Raw genomic sequence first — 24,068 nt, 5'->3', positions numbered from 1 at the left:
ATTACTTGTGTTTCTTGTGTCCTTAAATGGTGGTCAACTTTTTCTTAATAATTGTCACTAGAATTGTCACTAGACTATCAATTATTGTGGTATATGTAATATATAATCATCCTCTCAGGGCTCATTGGTACGACTGTTTGATTTTAGTGAGTTATTTTGCCTGTTGCCTTTTACCTGAATTAGAGCATTAGCCTCTTAACCCATCTGTCCATTTCCACTCTTGTGATTTCCCCTACCCCCCAATCAGGAAGATCCTTTAAAAAGTTAGATCTGGAGTGGGCACCTGGGTGGCTCAGTTGATTAAGTGTCCAACTCTTGATTTCTGCTCAGGTCTTAATGTGAGATCGAACCTGCATCAGGCTCTGCACTGACAGCATGGAGCCTGCTTGGGATTCACTTTCCTCCTCTCTTTCTGCCTTTTCTCTGCTCACGTGTGTTTGCGCACACTCTCTCTCAAGATAAAGAAACATTAAAAAAAAAAAAAAAGATTAGGAAGTCCCTGGTTCTCAAGATAAAATCTAAAATATGGCTGATGTCTGTCTGTCTTGTCAGTCTCATGTCACTTTACCTTTTCTCTGATTTTTGGACCATACATACCTACATTGGCTTTAAGTTAATCAAAATTATTAAGCTCTTTTCCAAAATGGAGGCCTTTGTATGTACTGCTTGCTGTTGCTAGCATGCTTTTCTCGCAGATCTCTGCCTGGTCAGTTCCTAATGCTACAGTCTCACCATAAATATCACTTCCTCAGATAGGCCTCATCTGACACCATCCCCTCCCCATCCTCCTTTGCCAATTTAAATTTAGGTTTCTCTCATATTAGCCTTATTGTACATAATTATATGTGTTTATGTAATTGCTTAATATTTACCTCTGCCTTTAATTGATAAATTCCATGATAATATAAACTTTATTTTTGCTCACAATTGTTTATCTAATAGCTAGCATAGTATTGAATAACTGTTTCTTCAAATCTATGATGCCGTCAATTATAAAGCATACTTTGATTTCATAGATGTTAATTAAAATCTTGAAAAAAGGCCAATAGCATTAGCAGAACATCATCTATCTTAAGATGTTTTTATTTCAGAGATGTAAAGTATGAAAAATGTATGTTACTGAATCAATATGATATGGTACAGGAAGCATCCTTACATGAGCATTATGAAAAAGCCAGTTCCCCTTTACTTGAGACCATAAAGGCATTTCTTAATTTCTTTGTGGTAGTCTTCATTTACTAAAAACATGTCTTCTCAAAATTACTTTTTTGGTTAGCTGGGCAAGTAGTGAATCAGATGAATAAGAAGCTGCAGACAGGTTTTACGGAAGCAGAAGTGTTACAGATATTCTGTGATACCTGTGAAGCTGTTGCAAGATTGCATCAGTGTAAGACTCCAATAATTCACCGGGATCTGAAGGTATGAATTTTAGACTACTTATGGATTAATACATTTTGAACTTTAGCATTAAAATGTTCTTGGACTACTGTCTTCCTCTATACCAGTTTTTATTACCAGCACTGAGAAGGATCTCTCTGTCCCAGGTACATTTCCTGAGGCCATGTAAAGACTATAGACTAGAAATTGTGTTTTCCGTGACCCTGAGGGTTTCTAGTATGGCTGTAGAAGTAGATTTTTATGGCCCTTCCTCTGCGTCTGTTGTACATAGTAGGCTTCTTAAAAAGGTTTCATGTGAGCAAAAATGTGAACGTCATTGATGCAGGTTGAATGTCCCTCCACATGATTCTGTCCAGTTCTGCTCTCCTCCTATTTCCTATAACTCATATTAGGTGTCAGGGTATTTTGCAGAGATTTTGGAGGCAAGCATGAATGGGTCGCTGTACTCAGTTATTTACCATTTACCATAGTTTTCTATCATTTACTATATTTAGGTGATTTTCTTTTTTTTTTTTTAAATTTTTTTTTTTTTAACGTTTATTTATTTTTGAGACAGAGAGAGACAGAGCACGAATGGGGGAGGGTCAGAGAGAGGGAGACACAGAATCCGAAACAGGCTCCGGGCTCTGAGCTGTCAGCACAGGGGCCCGATGCGGGGCTCGAACTCACGGACCGCGAGATCGTGACCTGAGCCGAAGTCGGCGCTCAACCGACTGAGCCACCCAGGCGCCCCTAGGTGATTTTCTTTAAGGTCATTTTATCTTACCTTTTTGTGGAGTCTGATCTCTTGTATGTGGCACCCACTTGTTACATTGGAAAAGGTCCCCCAAAAGGATTTGAATATTCCCAGTGTCATAGTGCTCAAGGTATCATTACACATACCATTTAAAAATCATAGGTTTCCTCTTAGATGCCCACAAGCCCTAAGATTACAAAAACTTCTCTTCCAGAAATGCGCTATACCCAAATATCTCATGGCTAATTTTTCACATTGCTTCAAGTCTACTCAGATTAACTTTCTCCATTTGTTCAGTCTTGCACCACCTTATAGTATCGTGCCGATTGTTTACTTTCTGTTTTCTTCCACTAGCATGTAAGCTCCATGTGTGCAGGGATTTTTTTTTTTAATGCTTATTTAGTTTTGAAGGAGAGAGAGAGAGAGAGAGACAGAGAGACAGAGCATGAGCAGGGGAGGGGCAGAGAGAGAGAAGGAGACATAGACTCCGAAGCAGGCTCCAGGCTCTGAGCTGTCAGCCCAGTGCCCTACGCGGGACTTGAACTCACAAACTGTGAGATCATGATCTGAGCCGAAGTCAGATGCTTAACTGACTGAGCCAGCCAGGTTCCCCTATCCAAGTATTTAGTATTTAGACTTTGGCACATAGCCAAGGTCTCAGTAATATTTAGTGATTGGATGAATCCCAATTCTGACTGATTATACAAAATTTATGAAAGGTGATAATAAAATCCCCCTAGGATACAAGAGAATAGAAGATGTCACGTAGAATATAGATTGTTAACCATGAAAGTGTCATCTAGGGAAACCTACGGTGTAACAGGTTACAAATTAGGCAAAGATCAAAATGTACGACTGAAGACATCTGTCCTTTAATTTGGATAATGAGTGTAGTTCATTTCAGTTCTTCTGAATATGCAGCTTTTACATTTTCCCTAATAATTTGGTATGTCTTTTAATGCTGTTTTGGCTTGTTAACCTTTTTCATATTAAGTTGATGTTTCCAGTTGAGTCTTCTCGATTTAAAGCCAGAAAAGACATTGAACTGCATACTTTTATATAGGCCCTGTTTCATATGCTTAGTTCGTTTTACTTGTGTAAATTTATGCAAACCTATGTTTGTTTTAAGTAGATGTCTTGTACAAATCTTTGTTGTGTGCAAATCTTTTAAAAAGTTGACTAAATATGAAATATAGAAGAAAAACAAACTGTAATGTGAGTATTTTGGTAGAGTGGAGAGCAATTGAATAGCTCATCCAAGACCGCATTATAAAGGTAGAAAATGTTATGGGGGAAAATGTAGTAATAATAATAGTATCATTTATTGAGTGCTTACTTTATTTCAGCCACTCTTCTAACTCTTTACGTGTTTTAACTCATACGATTTTTACAACAATTCCATGTAACAGATACTGTTAGCTTCCCCATTTTGTAGATAAGGAAATCAAAGCACAAGAGTAGTTCAGCATATTGTCTAAGGGGTCATATGGTAGCAAATTGCAGAGTTGGGATGTGAACCCACACTCTCCTCTGCATGTCATGTATTCAGGTTGCTACAACTCTGATCTCCAAGTTAACACATAAAGTCAAAACTGTGTTTTGTTAGTGTGGCATTTTAGATAAAAATGGAATTAGGAGTCAACCAGAGGTAGAAGTTTAATGGTTTTTGTTACTTGTCTATAGATAAGCTGAAGTGTCAGAATGAAAAATGGAGGTACAGTCTAGACTTCAACTGCTACTAGTTCTTCTTTTTCATAGAAGAGGTTTAAAAGGATTTAGGGCTTATAGACCCCTGCAGAAATCATCCTGGGATGGGAGGAACACTTCTCTGTTCTCAGTAGGAGAAACAGTAGACATTGTCAGGTATATTTTTGGTCTGATTGATTTGGCCTTCCTCATGATTTATCTTATGTCTTTCTCTTTGTATATATGGCACAAACCTTGTGTTTATTTTGTAAAAACATGGTTATGAAAGCATAATTTTCACTTTGAAAATACTACTAATTATTTATTTTTTCTGAAGGTAGAAAATATTTTGTTGAATGATAGTGGAAACTATGTACTTTGTGACTTTGGCAGTGCCACGAATAAGTTTCTTAATCCTCAAAAAGATGGAGTTAATCTAGTAGAAGAAGAAATTAAAAAGTAAGTTTCTATCTTTATTGTGCTTTGTCTCATGGGAATTTTAGGTAACTTAAGTCTGTGGACCAGATTTGCTAGTACAGATTTTAGGTATTTCATTTATAGATTTCTTTGAAATATTTCTGTGCCATAGACATTGATTAATTTATGTCTGCTGTAGCTCAGTAGTAAATATATTTTATCATAGATACAAGTTTTTCATTGTATTCATTGTAAATGTATTTATCAAGAAATTTATTAAGTTTGAGTAATTTGTGGAATTATTAAAGGGAGTTTTAAGTAATTACTGAGTTTAGTTAAACATTGTGTTTTTACTGATACTGAGGACTTGTTCTTATTAGGAAGATAATAAATTATTTGAAAAGTAAGCTTTTACTTTATATTTAAGATGAAGAAGATTGACTTGTTCATGCAATGAAAACTCTGGAAAACATGTTACTTTGTACTAGTGTATTGGAAAGCTCTCTGGTAGAAATATGTCATATATGCTCTATTTTTCTTAGTTTTATACTTTCTGTGGTTGCTAGAGTATCTATAAAGACCTTTCCCTTTTCTGTTTTCTCATTTAGAAAATAGAACTGTTTATAAATCTTAGGTAAATCTTAAATTACCTTAATAAAATGATAAAGAATGCACAAAGGTCTGTCAGAATAGGAATTTCTGAGTAGTTGTTTTTTCTTGGTCTCCTTTCTTCCTCACAGTTTCTCATTTGTTTAAGACTAAGAGCTATCATTTGAATTGCAGTATGCATTTTGAAAGAACTCAAGGAGAGCTGATCTTTCCCTGGCCCATTTCTATAACACAGTGGGTTTCTAGACCATGTATTTCTACTCAGGAAATATAGCCTATGGTGATTATGTTAGATTCCATAAAAATTAACTCCTTAGTAAACATATAAATGTCCTGAAGAACACAAGAACAAATCACTGAATTGGCTTTTTTGGGATATATGTTTGTATACATATATATGTATATGTATGTGTGTGTGTGTGTATATATGTATATATGTATATATACATATATACACACATATATGTGTATGTATATATGTATGTATGTATATATATAATTTAAAAATTATTTGGTTGTGATTTATAACTGCTTTAGGATCTCTGACTTGCTGAAATTTTCATTTCTTACTGCTGAGATCTTAAGGTTCAGTAGAATTTTGCAGTAGTGATGAGTGCAGGCTCATGAGGAATTCTTGTGCTCATTGTGGCTCAGTTGAGGAGGTAATGGTCTAACCATTTATTTAGTTAACAGGTGTTTATTCAGGGCCTACCATGCAGTGGACACCATTGTTGGTGCTGCAGTATAGCAGTGAACAGAAGTTCTGTCCTCGTGCAGTTTGTATTTCGGTTTTGCAGGTTGCTCCTCATAGTGTTGTCATTCAGAATTTCTCACCAGTCAGTAATTTCGAAAAAGTAAGATGATAGGATGTTGAGCCTTAAGATATTTCATACAAAATGAAACATATCAACACTCAAAATTAAATTATGCCATGATATAGGTAGTCCTTCCAAAGTCTAATAATTTCTGCTATGAGATTGAGTACTACTTTATTAAAATATTCTGTTCATAATGGATTTAGAGTTTTTATGTTGGTAAAGATTTATTCAGTGTCTTTTAATTCCAGATAGCTTATGATGGCAGTCAGTTCTAGAAGTGTTCTTAATTAATGTAGTTAGAATGATGGCAACTAGATTACTTTTAAAACAACAGCGATAAAAACAGACCTAGAGGAGATTTACTACTGTGTGCCAGGAATTATGTTAGAGTCCATAAAAACAAACTCCTTAATAAACATATAATTTTTTGAGTGGGTAAACATTTTGTTTTTAAATTAATGGACTAAAGTATTTTGATTAGGGTAGTTTTAGAGTCTAATTATATTATTTAAAACAAATTCAAGGAAAACTATATTTTCAATCCATTGTCTTTATTTCAGATTTTTAATTAAAATTAAGTTTTTATATCATTAGAGATGCTGTCGCATTTGTTGAATAAAACATGTATAGATGCTTTGTATTGTTAAATCTTGATGGACTTTTAATGAGCTTTTTAAAAATAGTATTATTTCTATATAATGTTATTGAATCTAAAAGTTTTTTGTAGCATTTTATGTAGAAACAATGTAGTATCTATATATTTTTTTTTTTTTTTTTTTTTTTTTTTTTTTTTTTTTTATATCTCCACTCCATTTCACTTATTTACTGCCAGGTATACAACTCTGTCATACAGAGCCCCTGAAATGATCAACCTTTATGGAGGGAAACCCATCACCACCAAGGCTGATATCTGGGTAAGGCCAAGAAAGGCTAACATTTTCTCTAACCAAATTAAAAAAAAAAATCTGAGTTCAGTTGGTTATTTTCCCCCTGTTACCCCAAAGGTATTTTATAATAAGTAGAAGAAAGTGGTATATTCTTATACAGAAGAAGAAAATAAATAGAACATTTTATCTTTTTAATCCTGAAATGGAAAGCTTAGGTATAAAAAAGCAAATAAAGGACTTCCATATAATGTAACTCTTTGCCACAGTATTTTTTAGAATTTATATTACATATGAATGTAAACATGTTTTGATTGAGTGTAATTTTGATTGAGTGCAGTATGGAAAAGCTGGTCATAAATCTTAAGTAATTCTTAGAAATATTTTTAAGATCTTTTTAATGGAAACTAACATGAGTCAATTTTTTTCTAATTAAAATCAAGCCATTGACTAATTTCTACATATTGAAGATCTTACTTAGCATATTCAGTTGGCCCTTGAACAACATGATTTGAACTTAATTTGCAGATATTGATTTTTTTTTTTTTTAAGTTTACTTATTTTGAGAGTGAGAGAGGGAGAGAGGGAGAGCGGGAGCAGGGGAGGGACAGAGAGAGAGGGTGAGAGACTGAATACTTAGCAGGGTACCTCACTGTCAGTGCACTGTCAGTGTGAACCCTGAGATCATGATCTGAGCCAAAATCAAGAGTCAGAAGCTTACTTAGGTGCTCTAATATGCAGATTTTTAAAAATAAATATATTGGAAAACCTTTTGGAGATTTGCAACAGATCTGAAAAAACTTGCAGGTGAACCAGGCAGCCTAGAAATACTGAAAAAACTAAGAAAAAGTTACATATTATTGTAAGAATACAGTATATAATACATATTAAAATATGTGTTAATCGACTATTTATGTTATTGATAAGGCTTCACAGTAGATTATCAGTAGTTTTAGGGGAATCAAAAGTTACACATGGATTTTCAACTGCGTGGGGTATTGACTCCTCTAACCCCTGTGTTGTTCAAGGGTCAACCGTGTATCTGGATTGCATTATTAAGATTGATCATATTTTATATAATTGAACTTTTTGTTAGAATGCATATACTTTTTTAGAGCTTGTTTCATAAGGGAATATATTTTGGCTTTGTTTCATAAATTAGCAAGAAACTCTATTTTAAATGTGAATTCATTTAAATTCAACAAGTATTAGCCATATCTACCACTAGTGACCGTATTAAGGTTGTAGAAAAAAAATTCCATTGGAAATACTTCTAGATTTTACAAAAAAAAATCATGTTTATTTTAAAAGCATAATAATTTAGAAAGTAGTCAAGCATAATGTGTGAAACCAAATGAATATCTCCTTGGTTCTCTTCTCTTGACCTCCTCCTATAGGGGTTGGGGTACTAGATATTCTAGCAAGGTAATAAAAAAAAAAAAGTATCTTTGATATCTTTTCATCTGTCATAATGTACACTTTTTTTTTTTTTTTTTTACCAGTGATTCTTAAATCTTGTGGTACTTTTTAACCATATACATAGTTGACTCAATGGATAAGTTTGATTTGATACTGCTTATAGATTACCAGCTTGTAATTCAAATTCAGTTTGCTTTTTCTCAGCATTAACATTCAATGGCTTATAGTAAATGGTTTATAGTATAATGTAGAAAGCACATCCAATCAGGTTTTAATTTATAAAATGAAGGTATTAGAAGAGGTGATCGTGGAAGTTTTTCCTAATCTAATGTTGTGACTGCTTTTGAAATCCATGTTACCTAAAAGAGTATTTCAACACCAGAGGAAACAACAGACATCATAGCTTAACTACTGTTTGGATATTATCAAGGCTTGAATGAAAAGATAGTCTCTAAGTACATGATTGTTACCCCATATCTTAACAAAAAGGAGAGAATCCTTTTTTTAATTCATTTTTTCATTAGACTTTATATGTGTGCCAGGCAGCATACTAAATTGTGATAAATTTAAAATTTATACCATTTATAGATTAGGATATGGGGTAATATTTCTATAATGGATAATTACAGAACTTAAATTATAAGTATAGCTGTGGGGTTACAAATAGATTACTCAAAGAAAATGAAAAAAGAAGCAAATAATCAGAAAATAGAATCTGTGTTTATATGCTTGACAGAAGTAGAATTTTAATTTTCATAATGCCATTTTTTTTCTTGTATTCACTCAGGTGAAACAGAAGTATCTTGCAACATTTTAGGTGTGAATGAAAGAATAACTAGAAAAATTATTCAATTCATATTGGTCAGAGATTGTGTTTCTATTTCAGCATAGTACTGATTCAGGGAGTTATCATACTGAGGTTAAAGTATTCACTTAGCACTTTATATTTTGGCGAATTTTTTTTTTTTTTTTTGCTTGGAAGTTTCCATTGTAGGTTATTTTTATCCTGAGAACTGGGATGCTGATTTTATAAGCATTAGGAAATTCAGTGAGAGATGCTTCATGTTATCTTTTAATGAGGAAAATTGAAGCTGATGGTATTCGAAGTCTTCAAAATCAGGTCATTTTTACCCTCCCGTTTCTTGAACAATTCTCATTGTATCAGATGGATAGAGGGAAATGCCTTTGATGTGAAAAAACTAGGACACCTTGTTGTGTTCACACTGTGTGAAGCAGAGTATTTTGTTTTCGATTTATATTTTTTAAGGATACTGGCATTGCTATCTAAAATAGTTATCTGGAAATTCCCACAACATTTACTCTAACAGAAGACACATTATTAAAAGTTTGATTGACAAGATAAAACTGGATAAAATGCAGATCTCTTGTGCGTAGACTGTCATCTGGGCAGTAAAAAGGTGTAATTTAATGCAGATATTACACCATTAATAGTATTTTTTAGTGCTGTTAGGGAAGCCTTAAGCTCAGTTTGCTACATATAAATGCTGAAAACATCTGCCTTACAGAAAAAAGCAGTATAAATATTTTTAAGTGACATTGAACTGGTTATTTCCATTCAGAATCTTTACCGTTTCATTAGTCACAGTAATGTTTTTGAACTTACTAGAATTACTCTTCTAGAATTAAAATTTATAGAGCTTTTAAACTTTGTTGGAAGACTGTGTTGAAAATAATGTTTTGTAAATATTGTCAGACTTACAAAGGTGCTTCTGCATATTGTGATCTTCATGGTAGTTATAAAAGTAGTGTGTTTGTTAGTTGAGTGTGCTAATAAGTTGATGTGTGGAGAAAATCTAACAAAAGAGAGGTGATATAAGGCCAAATAGTATTGCTGATATAATTGTATACTGACTATTGGATAATTTTATTACAGTCTGTTTAGAATTAGAAATAACATTTACACTTTTTTTTAAAGTTTATTTTGAGAGAGAGAGAGAATGAGAGGAGAGGCAGAGAGGGAGAGAGAATCCTAAGCGGGCTGTGCACAAACAGTGCAGAGCCCGATGTGGGGCTCGAACTCACAAACTGTGAGATCATGACCTGAGTCAAAATCAAGAGTCAGACACTTAACCTAGTGAATCACACAGGCACCCCAGAAATAACTTTTACACTCTTAAGGCTTGTAGGTGACACTTCTTATAAGAGCATAGTGATTTCTTGAGCTGAAAATCACGTTTTATTACTGCTTCTCAGGTTTGAGCTGTTAGCAGCTTAGCTGGGAATTTCCTATGCTACTCTTCAGAATATAATTTGCGTTTTAGGGTGTTTTGTCTTCATTGTCAGATTTATTGGTGCAAGTAGATTTATTGGTGCTGCACTATGAAGCCATGCAAGTGAAGCAGACAGAGCCCTTTGTGATTTTTAATACAGATTAGCAAAGTAGAAATATGATTAGTATATTTAGGGTAAAAATTATAGGGTTATATGTAAAGGTAGAGAACTAATTTTTTGATATGAAATAATGTCACGTGTTTAGTGAATAGTCAAATAAAAATGTATTGATGTTTGATAAAATTAACTGTGCTGGCTAACTCATACTTTGAATCCCAGGATTTTATAACATGTTTTATATTGAATTAAAAAAATGTTGCTAGAAGAAGCCTTGTGTTGACTTCATTATTTATATGCTAGTTATGTGGTAAATATATTTTTTTTCCTAGTGAAAGAAAACTATAATTTTTCTCCCAAGAGGAACCTGCTGCTTCTAATTTTAGTTATATCATTCATGATCTAGAGTTCCATGATAACATTAATCCAGCCAACTAATCACAGATGTGAGAGAAAAATACGGAAATGATACAGTTAAATATTTTTTAAAAAATTAAGCACAGTAATGGGTTTAATTACACCATTAATTGGTTTAATTTGTGAAAGGATTGATCCAGTATTAGAAACATTAGGCTTTTGTTTGTTTAATAACATACTTCATTTTTGGTTTGGGGCTGTGTTTTTGTCTTGTGATTGATTACTTCATCTGACAATATTCATACTTGTTTGTTTTACAGGCCCTGGGATGTTTACTGTATAAACTTTGTTTCTTCACTCTTCCTTTTGGTGAGAGTCAGGTTGCTATCTGTGATGGCAGCTTCACCGTCCCAGACAATTCTCGTTACTCCCATAACATACATTGCTTAATAAGTAAGTACTTGGAAGAATTTATGAAAAAATTGTAAGGTACTCTACTTAGGGTGGGCTATTTACATCTCTTTACCAAAACTTAGCATTTTGATTTCATGTGTTATAGTTTTGTGAAACTATAATAAAGAAAAACATTAAAAATGTTTGTAAGACTTTCATAGGAATGAAAACAGCTTAATTACTGATTAGTACATTGATATTTTTAAGCCCCCTAGATAAGCTTTTGTAGAACATAGAGATTATGTAATTAAGGAAGCTGGAGTTTCTAGAAAAACTTACAGCAAAACATTTAATTACTTAGTCTTTGTACTTTGAAATCTAAACATTCAGACCTGTTGCTTCTTGGGATTAAAGTATTACCAGTCTTATATTGTAGCTTATTTGGCCACCCTTTTTACTTTTTAAAAAATAAAAATTTTTATTTATTTTGAGGGAGAGATAGCAAGGAGCGGAGGGGCAGAGAGGGAGAGAAGGAGACAGAAACCCAAGCAGGCTCCATCTGCACTCTCAGGACAGAGCCTGACGCAGGGCTCGAACTCCAGAACTGTGAGATGAGGCCAAAGTCAGGAGTTGGACACTTACCCGACTGGCCACCCAGGTGCCCCTGCCACTCTTTTAAATATTTATTCTTTATTGATAATGAATTGTTTATTGGAAAACACCTAAAGTAGTATCAGAAAGGGGTAGTCCTGTAGGCCCCTGACTCCAAAAGAAATATCTCCATTTTCCTTCTAGCTTCCTTTAAGAGTTCTTTTCTTCCTTTTGGATGGAAACTATAATTTTTTGTTTTTGTACTTGGTAAAATTTCTGAAAAAGATGATTGGGTTGGGGAGGAGTACCATCAGGTATTAAAATTAAAATATTAGGAAGCTGCATTATTTAAACAACACCTCTCCACACTGTTTTAATTAAGATGTTTCTAGCATTTCTACTCTGTTTTTGCATCTCCTGTCATAGCCTCCAGCCACACTGATCAATGCAACAGAAAAGAGGGCCAATCTAAATATATCTGATGTTTTATAATATAAAGTTGCTGTTCAACTCGGTGCAAAAAAATAGGTGGAAATACAAAAAAATTATTAGACATTTGTGGACAAAACCACCAACCTGAAAATCTACATCAAATGTTATGCTAAAAATTGAAATAAATCAAAGATCTGAATGTAAAAAACACAAAACATAAATGTACTTGAATAAAATAGTCTTGAATTTATTTATAACACTGTAGTGGGTAGTCTATAAGCAAGGCATTAAATCTCAAGAACTAGAAACAATGAATCCATTAACATATGAGTTTAAACCATTAAAAGTCTCCCCTCCCCACCCCAACCCATGAACCCCAGCATAAAATTAAATGATAAATTGGGAAAAAAAATATTTGTTACACATTTGGCAGATGGCTAACTTTTATAATTTATAAGGCTTATGTAAATCCAAAAGAAAAGGGCCAGTGTGCCAATAGAAAAATGGTCAAAAGAAAATGGATCATAAAAGGATATCTAGCCTTGCTTTTGCATACTTATTTAAAGAATAATCTTTGTATTTATGCAGATTTGCTGAAACGTGTTGGAAATTGGAGAATTATGTCAGTTGAACACAAAATTACATTGCTTCATGTGGAATGTTCTTCCTAGGCAAAGGGAACCAGAGTAATGGGGTGGGGGAGGAGCTGTTACAGTTTATAGGGGAAAGGAAATAGCCCTAAGCTTTGCTGCTGTACTGCCAGTATGAAGACTTTTAGCTCTAATTGGAGAACATTAAATATGAGTGTTTGTACCTGGGGTTTTCTTCACAGAGAGATCTACTTCTGTTTAGTGCTGCTCCCTATTAATGGGTGGCCCCCTGAATAGCACCCCTGCTGGCTTAGAGTTCCATTTTTATCTTTATTGGTTGAATACTTCCAGCCTTGTTTTGATGTGTTTTTATATCCTTGTGGCAGCTTCCAGCCAAATTAAACTACCTGCCTGGGCAGTCTGAGTTACCTTCCCAGGTACCAGTTAATGTGTTTGTCAGTGCCCTGGTTGACAAAGTTGTATAGTTTCTCAGGGGTCTGACCCAGCTCTTTTTTTCCTATTATCCCAGTTATTTTTAGCCTGCCATTTGATAGAATGTGATTTTTTAAAAAGCAAATCTACCTTTGGAGTATAGTTGAATAAACAGACTCCTAACCCATCTGTTCAGTAGCTTTCCTCCTTCATTGTCCAAAAATTAGGGCATTAAAAGCATGAAAGAACTCTTGATTGGAATGCTCAAAGAACAGATTGAGGAATTTAATTTACTTTGGCTGTTGTGTGTTCTGGCTAATTGAAGTTTAACCTTATTGAGGTCCTTGCAAATCGTTGTAATTGTGACTGTCTTGTTGCTAAGTATAATGTTTTAATCACAACTGAGGGTTTTGTTGGGGATCTTGCAGTGTCTTGGAAACTCTGAATATTCTCATTGGACATTGTTGTATGAGAGACTGGAGAGTATATACACTGATTTGTGATTTAGCTTGCTTCTGGTAGTAAGATCTTATTTCCTTGAGTTGGGTTGTTTTTTCCCATTTCTGTGTATGTGTGTATAAGTGTGTGTTTGTGGGTAATGGGAAGGAGGAAAACCTACACACTTTTGATAATTTTAGGATCTATTTGGGCTCTAGTTCATTGACACCTTACTGTACATCATATGCTTCCTTTATTTGTCAGTAAATGTAGAGATTTTAGTTTTTATCTGTTAATATAAACATTAATATAAATTTGACCATGTATTAATGTTTTAAACTTCTGTCTGAGAGCTGGACAGAAAAAAATTTGAATAAAATAAAAACATTCAAGTAAATGTTGCTATTTTACCTCCTGGGCTTTACTTTTTAAATATTGTCTTGATGTAATAAAAGGTTTAGAAAGTAGAGATTTTTTTTTTTTTTTTTTTTTTGAACTGAGGAGGAGCTCACTTTATTGGGGTGAGAGCACTGCATGTGGCCAACACATGAAGGCAGCCTGGCGGGCACCCTACACAGCGTGCTCAAAAAAGGACACGGGAGGTTTTGCTAAGAGAGATCAACTGGAACGTGGGTTTCTCTGGGCGGCTTCCCAGCCTCATCCCTCTGAGGATTCGGGATGCTCCCAACTATTTCCTTGGAGGCAGATGTGGTCGCTTACAAGTCGAGGCCTTCAGGGGTGCTTTATTGTTTTTTATAAAGAACATTTTCTTGGGGCGCCTGGGTAGCTCAGTCGGTTAAGCGTCCGACTTCAGCTCAGGTCACGATCTCGCGGTCCGTGAGTTCGAGCCCCGCGTCGGGCTCTGGGCTGATGGCTCAGAGCCTGGAGCCTGCTTCCGATTCTGTGTCTCCCTCTCTCTCTGCCCCTCCCCCGTTCATGCTCTGTCTCTCTCTGTCTCAAAAATAAATAAATGTTTAAAAAAAAATTAAAAAAAAAAAAAAGAACATTTTCTTTAGATTTTATGAAGTCTTCATTTGTTACTTTCATTCTGCGTTCTCTCAAGGCCATCAGACCAGCTTCTGTACAGATCACCTTGATGTCGGCCCCAGGAGGTCATCTTTAGCCATTATCAAGTCCTGTAGGGTCACATCATTGGCCAGCGTCATCCTGCTTGTGTGGATCTGAAAGATGTGCCTCTTAGTCTTTTCATCAGGCAGGGGGAACTCAATTTTCCTGTCAATGTGGCCTGGTCTGATAAGTGCTGGATCCAAAGTTTCTATTCAGTTTGTGGCCATGATAACTTTCACGTCACCCCTTGAATCAAATCCATCCAGCTGGTTCAACAGTTCCAACCTTGTTTGTTGGATTTCTCTTTCACCACCGGAATTTGAATCATATCTTTTTGTTCCAATGGCATCAATTTCATTAATAAACATGATGGATGGCGCATGTTCTTCTGCAACTCAAAATAACTCCTGAACGAGTTTGGGCCCATCACCTATGTACTTCTGAATAAGTTCAGAGCCAACCACTCTTAGGAAAGTGGCTGAGGTTTGGTTTGCTACTGCTGTGGCTAATAAGGTTTTACTTGTGCCAGGTGGTCCATAGAGAATGACCCCTTTTGGGGGCTTTATACCCATCTCTTCATAATATTCAGGATGAGTGAGAGGAAGCTCCACAGATTACTTAATTTCCTGGATTTGGTTGTCCAACCCCCCAATATCAGCATAGGTTTCCTGGGGAGCCTTTTCTACTTTCATCACCGTGACCAAGGGATCCGTGTCATCCATGAGCACCCCTATGACGGCACGTACCTTGTGGTTGAGCAGGACTGAGCAGCCTGGCTCCAGCAGGTCCTGGTCTACAAAGGAAAGAATGCTGACGTAGTGTTCTGAGCCCACAGATGTGGACATGACGGCATGATTGTCATCAATGATCTCTTCCAACGTTCCTACCGACATTGGGGTCCCCCTCAGATTATCCACCTTTGATCTTTCCTCCTCTTGCTTTTCTTCTAAAGGCTTCATTTGTTCCTGATTTCTTTTTTTTTTTCAACGTTTTTTATTTATTTTTGGGACAGAGAGAGAGACAGAGCATGAACGGGGGAGGGGCAGAGAGAGAGGGAGACACAGAATCGGAAACAGGCTCCAGGCTCCGAGCCATCAGCCCAGAGCCTGACGCGGGGCTCGAACTCACGGACCGCGAGATCGTGACCTGAGCTGAAGTCGGACGCTTAACCGACTGCGCCACCCAGGCGCCCCTGTTCCTGATTTCTAATGAATTCTTCCTCCATGAGAAGATAGTCTAATTCTCTTTAACTTCAGTAATTTTAAGCAGCGCTGAGTGTGAGGTGTCACCAGTGGCAGCTTGCTGGCAGCATCTCGTCCCTTTGTTTTCTTCTTCTTTTTCCCCCACTCTGGTTGGTACAGGAGGTTCGTACTTCTTTTTCTTCACCTTGTCATCCTTCTCGCCACCTCCAGGGCCATAACCACCACTCTGACTTTGTTCCATTTTGCTTTGGCCGCTTGAACTGCCGCTACTGGAAATAGTAGAGATTTTTTTTGAACAAGAACATATTTACAATGCAATGTTTTTTAGAAAACACTTAGATTCTTTGCAGTTTTATTCTTTGAATTTTTTTACAAGTGACCTTGCTTGTTTCCTACCGTCCTATTTAGGTTTCTCCATCTCCTTTTATGATAATATAATTAGTGATTTACATTGCTTTCAAATTGTACATTCAGAAAACTGGGCATTGCCTAGTTGTGCTCATAGTTTTTCAAAGTGAAACATTTTATTACTAGTTGGTTATTCATACAATGTAGTTGTCCCCACGTATTAATATAAAACAAAGCATTAAAAACCATATATATTTTTAGTATTAACAGTTTTACTAATGCTGCTTGCCTCTATTTTATATGACTCAGGGTTTTTGAAAATGAAATAGCTCTGGGGTGCCTGGGTGGCTTAGTTGGTTAAGCATTCGACTTTGGCTCAGGTCATGATCTCATGGTTCATGAACTTGAGCCCCGTGTCGGGCTCTGTGCTGACAGCTCAGAGCCTGGAGCCTGCTTCAGATTGTGTCTCCCTCTCTCCCTGACCCTCCCCTGCTCGCACTTCGTCTCTCTTAAATATACATTTAAAAAAAAAAAAAAAGAAAGAAAATGAAATAGCTCTGCCTAATCTTTGTTAAAAGTGTATGGTTTGTGGTTACATAAGAATTTGCATATACTTTTGTCACTAATCTGGTCAAGGGTAATTATTATTACCTACTGTCCATAAAGTTCAGTTTAACTATTAATTTCATCCTACTTTCCTGCTGACTTTTCATCTTAAAAGTAGCAGAATCAATTATTAGGAGTTTTTCTTCTTAGCTTTTGTTAACTTTTCCAATGGGCAAGTAATAAAGGTGAATTGGAAGGGAGGAGAGAAGAAGCACTTTCATTATGGATCTACGAGTTGAAAAGAACTTAAAGAGCATTTAGAGGAGAAAGGGAAGAATAACTGATGGGATTACTGAGTAGTTACCATGAGTGAACAGAGGGCTGGCTGCCTTACCTTTCTTTTAGCATCTGTGTTGTAAGGTGGTTAAAGAAGTACATTGTAGACATTAAGAAGGCCTTGAGCCAAAGGGCCTGGGCCTACATCTGCTCTGTCACTTATTTGATTCATAACATTGGGCACCTCCATTTATCTTAATCCAATTTATAAAATGAGCATATTAAATGTATCTACCTCTTACAGTTGTGAAAATTAAATGAATTATGAAAAGTATGAAAAGTGTAAGCATGTGTAAGTATTCAGTAAGACATGGCCTTTAATAGTACCATTATTACTATTCCAATAACTACCACTACTACTGATATCATTATTATAATTCTTCCTGAGCGAACCCAGTTTTTGATTTTCTGGGTAAGGGGCAGGGCATCTGGGTAATGAGTTTCAGAAATGCATTAGGATGTTCATTTCCTTCAGAGATTTCTTTGGATGCTATGGAGCAGAACTTGGTTTTACAGATTATTGGTGGCTGTATCAAAGGCTTACCATAAGTTAAATACTCAAGAATATAGTGTTAAATGTAACCAACCAGTAAGATTATGTTTCTCACTGCTTATTTTGTTCAGTGATGTAGTGATTTATATGAACAGCAGGGAAAGCTTTGTTTTTCTTACTTTTAGGTCTTCTCAGTTGCTTTATAGTTCTGTAACTTAAGCTTTTCTCAGCTTATCTACTTGACTTAATTTTTTTTTTTTTATTTAAATATAGTTGATATATAGTATTGCATTAGTTCCGGATATGTAATATAATGATTTGATACATGTATGTATTGTGAAATGATCACCACAATAAGTCTTGGTAACATTTATCACCTCACATAGTTACATGTTATTTTCTACCTGGTGACGAGAACTTTTAAGACCTATTCTTTTAGCAACTTTCAAATATGTAATGCAATATTATTAACTATAGTCACCATGCTGTGTGCAGTAAATCCCCAGAACTTATTTATTTTGTAACTGGAAGTTTGTCCCTTTTGACCACCTTCCCTCATTTTGTCCATCCCTTCCCCTCTCTACCTCTGGCAACCACCAATCTGTTCTCCATAGTTATGAGTTAATTTTTTTTTTTTTAACATTCCACATATAAGTGAGATCATATGGTATTTGTTTTTCTATGTCTTAGCTTCACTTAGCATAATGCCCTCAGGTCCATCCATGTTGTTTCACATGGCAAGATTTCCTTCCTTTTTAATGGCCAAATAGTATTCTTGTGTGTGTGTGTGTGTGTGTGTGTGTGCGCGATATTTATTGACCCATCCGTGGAAACTTAGGTTGCTTCTATGCCTTTGCTATTATGAATAATGCCGCACTGAATATGGGGGTGCAGATACCTTTTTAAGCTCTTTTTGTTTTCTTTGGATAAATATCCAGAAGTGGAGTCACTGGGTCATATGGTAGTTCTAATATTAACTTTTGGAGGGACCTCCAGTACTCTTTACCACAGTGGCTACGCCAGTTTGCACGCTAACATTGTCCAAGGCTTTCCTTTTCTCCACATCCATACTAAGACTTGTTACTTCCAATCATTTTAATAATAAATAAATTTATTTTAATACCTATTTTCTGTGGGGAAACAGGAACTTTCTTGCTTGTTTTTAATACACCTAAAGTTTATTATGGAAATAAAAAATATACAAATAAAGACCGAACAGTTCAGTGAATTATCATGTACTTGTTATACAACTTCAGTGATTAAGAACTCACAGTCAATCTTTTTTTCATGTATGGCCTTACCCACTCTTCTATATTATTTTCGAAAATAATCTCAGACATTTTAATGTACCTTTGGAAAGAAATGAAAGATTAAGATAGGAGTTTCTTGGAGATTTCCAGTCATTGCCCCTGAGTTACTGCTCTGGCAGATATAGAAAGAGGGCTCTGATCAGTGACTTCTAGGGACAGCTACCAGGACTATCCCAAATATACTATCCTGGTATATTTATAGTGCCATTTAGTGTTTCAGTTATGATTGAATACAGTTCACAGTTATTGGCTGTTAAATTTAGTTTCATTTTAGCACTCCATAGAATAAATTATGTAGGACCTATATTCCTAACATAGAAGTTTCTAATGCACTTGGTCCCTGGTTTTATGATGATTCAGCTTCTGGTTTTTGAATTTTACAATGGGTGTGATACCATTTCAGTAGAAACCATACTTTGATTTTTGAATTTTCATCTTTTGCCAACTAGTGAGATGTGTTGCATTGCTCTCATGATGCCGGACAGCAGCATTGAGCTGCAGCTTCCACTCAGCCGCGTGACCACGGGGGTGACGATGACACTTTCTAGCATTCTGTGCCCATACATTCATTTTGTTTTTCCCTTTCAGTACAGTATTTGATAAATTACATGAGATATTCAACACTTTATTACAAAATAGGCTTTGTGTTAGCTGATTTTGCCCAACTGCAGGCTAACGTAAGTGTTGTGAGCATGTCTAAGGTTGGCTAGGCTAAGTTATGTTCAGTAGGTTAGGTGTATTAAATGTATTAATTAAATGTATTACATTTTTGACCTACAGTATTTTTAATTTACATTGGGTTTATTGGGATGTAACCCCATGTAAGTTGAGGAAGCTCTGTGATAATCTCCATAGGTTAACAGATAAAAATAACAAGTTAATGCTTAGAGTATTTTTGTTGTACAATCAGAGTGGGTGTTTCTCTTTTTAGCTTTTTTACTATAAGCGTAGTAAATAGAAGTCTTTGGGAGAGAAAAAGTGTCTTTATGAAAGGAAAACAATTGAGCAAGATTTTAAGCAGATAAATTCTTTTGAGACTTCTGTCCAAAGTATTTTCCTGTTAAATTTGTTGAGCTATTGGAGAGGCTGGCTTAACTTTTACTTAGGTCCAGGTGTGGATCTATCATTTTGTATAACTTGAACAGGAATGACTTTATTTAATTTTTGGGTTGAGTCTTTGGTGAAACCGTACTTTAACTTGGTTAGTGCTACAGCAGCAGCCGCTGCTGCTCCATCAGTTGTGCTTTTTGTTGGAATATGCATAGATGTTGTACTTCCCTGCGCAAAGTTTGTTATAAACATAACTATTTCAGCTGCCTTGGGCAAGTGTTTTTTGTCTGATACTCCAGTTGGAAATACTGTGGTGGTTTGATCATACACTACCTTCAGTGCTCGGACTATTTTGTGTTCTCAGGGTGTGTTAGTAGTGTTTGTATCAATAGAGTCATGCAATTAAGAGGAACAGAGAAATAGCCTTTCATTTCCATGTGGCTAATATTTTAAAAGTTGATCTTATATTTTCAGTAGAATCAAGGTCAGTGGGAATGTTCCATGATGATTCACATGATCACTTTAAATTGAGTAAACAAGGGTGTATTCTAACTTCTCTGCCCCCCCCCCCTTTTTTTTGAACTCAAACACTTGATTAACTTTTGGATGAACTAGACACATATATTTCTTAATCATTTCAGGAGCATATATTTGTAGATGATATGGTTTTGTTGTCTTTGAAGCAGGAGTTACTAAAACACTACACTTGAGGTTTAATTATTGTGAGAGAAAATGGACAAATTACTTAAAAAACTGAAGTTGTCATTCTTAGTAGATATGCCTCATTGTTTAGCTAGATTAGAGCTGATACCTCTCTACTCCAGATTATATCATTCAGCAATCCAGGAGTACATTTTGCAACCCATTCTCTTGGACAGTTTGGGAAATTATATTATTTAAATTAAATGCTTAAAGATGCCTTATTGATATTTTTCTTTTTAAATGGCTGATAATATCTAATATAAAAATGTTCAGAGATAAAAATATAGCCATGTTCTACCTATGGATTTCAGTCTTCTTATACTTTGAATTAGAATCAAGTCAGAGATAGGACACAGGAGCTCATCAGGTAAAAGTGTCAACATCAGTACTAATAAAGCAGATTGCAGAATGAAATTTAGATCTGAAGGCAAATGGACCTGTTAATCTGTATTCAATCCCCAAATTTACTTACACCTAGTGATAGGCAATGCTGGAAAGCCATAGACTTCCTCCCAAGAAGCACGCCATTTACAAAACATGGTTGCAGAGAGAATATAACATGTCCTGAGAATCGTTCTGAAAGAAAGAGTATCAGAGATTGATGAATGTGGGTGCTTATTTCTTTTTTCTTATCTAACAATTAGACAACTCACTGTCTTTTTCTTGGAGAGGAATGAGTTACAAAGTAGAGAGAGAGGTCACTAGTACAGTGGTTTTCAAACTGAGATCCATAGTAAAAATTACATTTTAGTTATGACCTCATACACATACACACACGCGCACACAAACACACACACAAAAAAAACAGGTTTCATGAAACATTGCTTATACTTACCATATTAATGCACTCTAATATTTTATATTCTATTTTATTAAAATAAATGATAGTCATGACCGTTTAAACTGATTTTATGTACCATGAATGGGATCAGTACAGTTAACAAACTTAAACTGACTTTAGTAGATGTAGTCCTACATGAAAACATGAGCCAGGTGTTAGATGTCCTTTTGTTTGCTTATAAAATGATATCAGCTTGGTTACTCACAGCTTGGTTACCTAATCATTAGGGGATGTTGTGCAGTGCCTATCTTGGGAGAGAGAGTTACCTATAAAGACACTGGTTAGAGAACATGAAATCTCAAATTTATTTTCCCTTGCTTTTCATTACTAAGAAAGAAACTATATATAGGATTGCCTGAGGATCATTCTTTTCTATTCTAGATACTTGAAAAGATTTTCCTAGATTAAGTCAGGCCAGAAAAGTATATTCTTGTGTCATACTTTTCTTTGCTTTCATAGATTTTCTTGTGCTGAAATGCAGTTAGGTGTTATGTCACTGATCATCATGGAAGGAATGGCCCTTTGTCGCTCACTGCGATTTCTTAAGAATATTGTTCACTCTGTGAGCCTTTTTTATAAAGACTCCAAGGAGAATTTACTTTTTGCTTTCAATATCAGGAATAGTGCTTTTTCTTAGTACCTGGTTTGTTTTTGTAGTAAGTATACTGTGATTCTTGTAATGGATCATGTTGCTCTATTTGTTCTGACAGCTATAAAGTAGAGAGCTAAATTTTTGGCCTACATTTATAGGACAAAATCATATACAGTTTCTTTACTGACATCATTATCCTAGGTTTTTTTGGGAGGTGAGGGGCCCTCAGCTGTTACTTTTCTGTTAGTTCTAATTTTCTCATATATTTAAAAAATCTTACAGTTTTTTATGCCTTTTCAGGTCTATTATATATTTATATAAATATAAATATTATAATTTGCTACAGTTGAGATTAGATTTTAAAAGTGAAATAAACTTAATTGTTAGAATAGAAAAACAGAGTAAGTTTGTGAATTTGGCAGGTTTCTTGTGATTTGTTTGGTTTTTAAAAATTATATGAATAAGCATTTATTGTTAAAAGTGTTTAAATTTATTTTCATATCATGTACTATTATACTTTTAAAATATCTAACGTTTGTTGGTATCAAGAACAAATATAATTTTGGAGGATAAAATAAACTGTAGATTTCCCGAATCCTTTCTGGAATGAAGTTAAAGACAAACTAATAGTAAATATTTTTGGTTATTTCCATCTAACACTGGTGATAAAATAATAAAAAGTCAATTTTATAAGTGATATATGTTAGCCTTTTTAAGCATATAAAATCAAGTTATGTGCAGAGTATCTTTAAAACAGGGTTTAGAATTTCCTAAATCAATTTCTAAGTTTGTGGTTAGTGTCATTTTCTACACAACTGTGTTTTTAACCCATGCTGATCATGCTGTTGCAGATGTATTACACATTGTTCAAATGTTGCTTAAATTTGAAAGGACGATTTAATTCATTTTGATTTCTAATTTTAGTTTAGTCATTTATATAGTTAGATTTTTCTATTTATAATTTTATTAGCAAATCTCAGATCTAATTGATGCTATACATATATTCCAAATAGATTTAAAAATGATTTGAACATTATAAGAATTTAGAGTTAATCAGTGAAACAGAGTTAGAACATGGAGGTGTTTTAACAAAATACGAATTTCTCAGTTATAGAATCGAGTATAAATGTCAGCCTTCTTGTGAACTTGTGAATTAAAAAGTCACCCAAGAAATAGTCAAGTGGTCATTTGGTTAGAAAAAAAGATCGTTTTGGTTAGACAAAAGGTCAGGTATTTCAAGCAGTGCTGTGAGGCTGGTGTGAAATCTGCTTATAATAGAGCCTTAAAACTCTGCTCATACTTCTGAACATGATGTGAATAGCATGCAGAAATAAGAAATATGGTGAATATTGTTAGCATCACTATGGGAAGAAAGAATGTTCTTGGAAAACTATATTGTCAACCCTGAACTACTTTTGTTAAATAGATTATAATGCACACAACTTACATTTTTTCTCTTTGATTCAGGATCCTTTGAAAATTAGGAGAGGTATTTTAGATAATAATGACAATAAGGACTTGTACTGTGGCTTTGGAACTTTCTTGAATAATTCCTCAGTTCACAAAACTCATGTTTTGTGTCACTTCGTGAGAAGAATATTAACATTTGTTCATGTCTAAAATAACAATTTCTATATTTTCTATAACATTAACAAACTTTACTAGAATCACTGATCTTAGAATGGAAAAAATATATGTATATACCTTTTACTCTTTTAACATGCCCCTAAATAGCTTCTGTGTGTTCAGTGAAACTTCTTAACATTTTAATCTGTTCTTACAGGGTTCATGCTTGAACCAGATCCAGAACATAGACCTGACATATTTCAAGTGTCCTATTTTGCATTTAAATTTGCCAAAAAGGATTGTCCAGTCTCCAACATCAATGTAAGTAGTTTTTCAAGTAGGATATGAATTTAAAATCCCATATAGATAGATATATACATATAGATACATATACTTACAGAATTATTTCATGACAAGTGAAATTATTTCATGACAAGTGACAATTATTTCATGACAAGTGGTCCG

General features: G+C 34.8%; 1 protein-coding gene and 1 pseudogene across 5 annotated transcripts in view; one reads left to right on the top strand and one right to left on the bottom strand.

Annotated features, from left to right (window-relative positions):
* BMP2K (BMP2 inducible kinase) overlaps positions 1-24,068 on the top strand; it is a 131,657-nt gene that overhangs the window by 62,221 nt on the left and 45,368 nt on the right. For 3 of the 5 annotated variants that reach the window (XM_058722156.1, XM_058722154.1, XM_058722152.1), the window contains exons 4-8: positions 1,277-1,419; positions 4,158-4,279; positions 6,497-6,578; positions 10,994-11,126; positions 23,821-23,924. In XM_058722156.1, the coding sequence (XP_058578139.1) occupies positions 1,277-1,419; positions 4,158-4,279; positions 6,497-6,578; positions 10,994-11,126; positions 23,821-23,924 (584 nt within the window). The remainder of the gene's footprint in view (positions 1-1,276; positions 1,420-4,157; positions 4,280-6,496; positions 6,579-10,993; positions 11,127-23,820; positions 23,925-24,068) is intronic. The other 2 variants (XM_058722153.1, XM_058722155.1) reach the window with 2 other exon arrangements.
* Positions 13,803-16,083, bottom strand: LOC131506269 (26S proteasome regulatory subunit 4-like; annotated as a pseudogene).

Source organism: Neofelis nebulosa, chromosome 3 (assembly GCF_028018385.1).
Source record: "Neofelis nebulosa isolate mNeoNeb1 chromosome 3, mNeoNeb1.pri, whole genome shotgun sequence".
Lineage (NCBI taxonomy): Eukaryota > Metazoa > Chordata > Mammalia > Carnivora > Felidae > Neofelis > Neofelis nebulosa.
This window is presented reverse-complemented; position numbering and strand designations above follow the sequence as displayed.